The 3541-nt window shown below is 37.9% G+C and overlaps 2 protein-coding genes across 2 annotated transcripts; one reads left to right on the forward strand and one right to left on the reverse strand.

Moving 5' to 3' along the window:
* Window positions 1-80: 80 nt before the first annotated feature.
* On the forward strand, window positions 81-1137 carry LOC6617835 (N-alpha-acetyltransferase 20). The gene has a single exon (XM_002042107.2). It carries the CDS (start codon window positions 228-230, stop codon window positions 840-842), a length of 615 nt encoding a protein of 204 aa, XP_002042143.1. The 5' UTR covers window positions 81-227; the 3' UTR covers window positions 843-1137.
* A 296-nt stretch (window positions 1138-1433) lies between these two features.
* Window positions 1434-2266, reverse strand: LOC6617836 (N-alpha-acetyltransferase 20). Its single transcript, XM_002042108.2, has one exon. The coding sequence runs from the start codon at window positions 2183-2185 to the stop codon at window positions 1697-1699; it is 489 nt and encodes a 162-aa protein (XP_002042144.1). The 5' UTR covers window positions 2186-2266; the 3' UTR covers window positions 1434-1696.
* Window positions 2267-3541: the final 1275 nt, after the last annotated feature.

Here is a 3541-nt window from a genome sequence, read left to right on the forward strand (position 1 = left end):
TTTTGAAAAGCCCGAAAGTATGCCGGGATTTTGAGTCAAGTTGTCTTCTCTTGAATTGCGATACGAAGAAATAGTTCATCAGAGATTTTAAGATCTTTAAAACATATTTTGGCTTAGCAATTGCAATTGAGGATATAGTTTCGGACGCCAATGAAAAATATGTCACATTAACAAGGCAAACATAATATTGTCAAAGAAAAAAATAAATTATTATATCCCAGCGAGTCATGACTTCTCCGCGTCTGTTTGTTCTCGAAGATCTGTTCAAGTTTAACAATATTGTGATGGATCCCTTGGTGGAAGTGTACTCCCTGCCGTTCTTGCTTCCCAAGATTCTGGAGCATCCCGAACTGGTTCTGGCCGCCGATGCTCCTGACAACAGTCTCATGGGCTTTATTCTGGGGACACGCGTCGAGGATGCGTCTGAATCTTTTGGAGATGGAAAGTCTATGAGCTGGAATCATGGACACATCTCTGCAGTGGCCGTAGCTGATGATTATCGTAAACTGGGCTTGGGCACTCGGCTCTTAACAACCGTTAGGGATATTATGGATCGTCAGAAAGACTTTTATATAGATCTATTTGTGCGGGAGAAGAATACAAATGCCATTGGTCTTTACGAGTCCTTGGGATATGTGAAATATCGCTGGATGCCTAAGTTTTATGCCGATGATCATGGATACGAAATGAGACTACCCCTATCCCGCGATGTGGATAGAAAGTCCCTAGAGGGAATTATGATCAAGAAAATCTACAGCTTTGGAAATAAGCTGTACTATCTGCTGATGTTTTACATATTCGGAATTATAGCAATAATTATTGGTGGAAAATTGGTTGAATAAGCAATTGTAGTGGCACAAAACTATTAAACTTTATTTGGCATCAAAACGTATAATTTATACCAGGAAACGTCTAGAAAAAGTTCATTGCACTCGGACGCCATCGTTCAACTAAAAGTTTGAACAAATCGCTCAAACTAAAAAATGAAGACCAGAAAATGTATGTCAGAAAGCATATGGAAACAAGAATTGTTTATATGACAACATTGAACCAGAATTTTCAAATGCTGTGCGTTTCAAGTTGCGCAAAATGCCAAATTGTGAAAATCATTGCGCGTGTTTCAGACACATACCCCAACCAGACTACACTTTATATTTATATATATATATAGATTTTCTAATTTGTTTGCTTTTGAGAAATGTAGCTAATAAAAAAGACAACAACGAAAGCCTTGACCATCTCGAAACGGAAATTTGCAATTGAATTTGGTTTGGCAAACGACACGAACATCAATGCGTTTCGGTTAAAGAACAAATGTATGTATATGCATTGCCAACATTAGAGTGGACCTTTAATAACGTTGAGTAAAGTAAAATATGTTAAAAACAAGCACTAAACTCTGCCGTTGTTTATTATTTAGCATTTTAGTTCATATAACGAGATTCTTACGAATAATTTGACCAGGCCCGTAGTACCAAGGCAACATGACGTATGAGTGATGACCCTAAGGGCCACTATTTATACGACTGATGTTCACCCTAGTTAACATTTGTCTGTATTTCTACCTATAGTTGGCCTTTGTGCGTCAACGGAAATTGATCTTCCTCTAAAAATTCACCTCAATGGATTTTCTTTAATTAGCTATGTAATCCAAAAAAACTTTTAATTTAACCTGAAGGCAACGCGACTGCACTGCTCATTGAACCTCCATGGGGCGGGGAACGTACTTTCTCAATTCGTAGGCACTTTCCGGCTTCGGTTCATCCGGATAGTAGTCCAGGAATGTTTGGCGATGAGCATAACCCAAAGAAGTGTACAGTTGATAGGCAGCATGATTACTGATTCGCATAAAGAGGTTTACATAGGAAGCTCCTTTGAGGTCTGAGACCATAAAGAAAAAATCCATTAGAGCAGTGGCCAGTCCAAGGCGTCGGTAATCCGGAGATACAGTCAATGCTGCCACATGACCATAGGGATCCTGGTTGCGCTTGACCTGATACTGCCCGAATATATAGCCCATTGGTCTGCCATCAGGTCCTGCAGCTACGGCTATCTGTGAGAGTCCTGGAAACTCCAAGAAATGCTTCACAAAGAAGGTCAGGCTATAAACCTCGGTGAGAGCATCGAAAACTAATGAATTAATTTTGAACAAATCATCGAAACGCATTTCCCGAAAGCTGGTCATCTCTTAAAACAAATTTGATTATACTTACTATGTAGTTTTCTATTTTTTACATTTTTTAGATCTCATAGATTGACAAACTAGTGGCCTGCTTCAACGGATATAAATCTCTTTGCAGTATCCATTCATTGCCAGGGTTATTTGTTGGGGTTATAGACCACACCCGGATAAACATAATCAAGCCGGACAGTCGAAAATCTTCGAGCACAAGAATCGAAAATTGTTTCTCGATCTTCTTCTAATGAGGTTAATGTTCGAGGCACTCGTTGACTCAACGCACTGTGCGCTTTTCAAAGATCTATTTATACGATTTAATGGCGCATTTTGCACAAAAATAAATAAAAGTACAAACCGATATTTGTCTTTATACTATATGTATGCCCACATTTATATGTAAGCACACATTATCTTGGTAAGGAGCCGGATTTCTATTTATAATCGAGAGGCATCATCCAAGTTTGCTATGCTTTTCCATTTTCACTGGACAGGTGGTCCAGTCAGCAACTTAAAATGTAAATGTAAAATGCTAGCGCTAAAAATGAAAATCGTCTAAACTTCTGATAAAAAATTAGTTGCTAATTCCCCAGCATAGCTCTTTTTCCCCTTCTTTAGAAGACATACATACATTTACATATACACACTGAATGTTTTTTCAGCGGTCGCTTTGTGTTATTTATTTTCCAAGCATATGTGATTTATAATGATTTATCATAAGATTTGGCCAGAACGACCAAATGGAATCATTCACATTGTGTTGGAGCTTCTTTGTTTGTTTCTTTGAAGCCAACTCTTTAATGGTTGAATGCAGTTTCTTATTTTCTGCTTTATCACTCAATAAATAGAAAAACTATAAAATTTAAATTTCACTCAATATCTTGCCAAAACACTACAAAACTATTAACATTGAGAAATCTGTCCTAATTCGATCAATAAAAGTGCACTGCCGATCAAAATCTGAGAAGCAGCCAAGAAGTGTGAGATGTGGGAGTATCAATAATTTATTTAAGTGCATTGCGCATTAACTCGCCGATGATCGGCCCTGGGTGTAAATACATTATTAGAATTATTTTGTGGATCGGAAAAGAGGAAAACAATAAGTACGAACGTCCGCGGGTTTTCTCAACTTTTAGATTTCTTTCATTTAAATAAACTCAAAATTCACAGAATTTTCCGAGCAGACGCACTTTACACACATGCTCACAAGTGTACACACAATCGCACTGTGACCACTACAATCTCATGGATATAGACACAGACATGACCGATGGTCGAATAGAATATGTACTATAGAAGAAGAAGGAGCATTTATTTCGAAATGTGAAATGTGCTTTTCGGCTTTTCGGCCGAGAAAATTTCGTG

Source organism: Drosophila sechellia, chromosome 2L, assembly GCF_004382195.2.
Source record: "Drosophila sechellia strain sech25 chromosome 2L, ASM438219v1, whole genome shotgun sequence".
Taxonomy (NCBI): domain Eukaryota; kingdom Metazoa; phylum Arthropoda; class Insecta; order Diptera; family Drosophilidae; genus Drosophila; species Drosophila sechellia.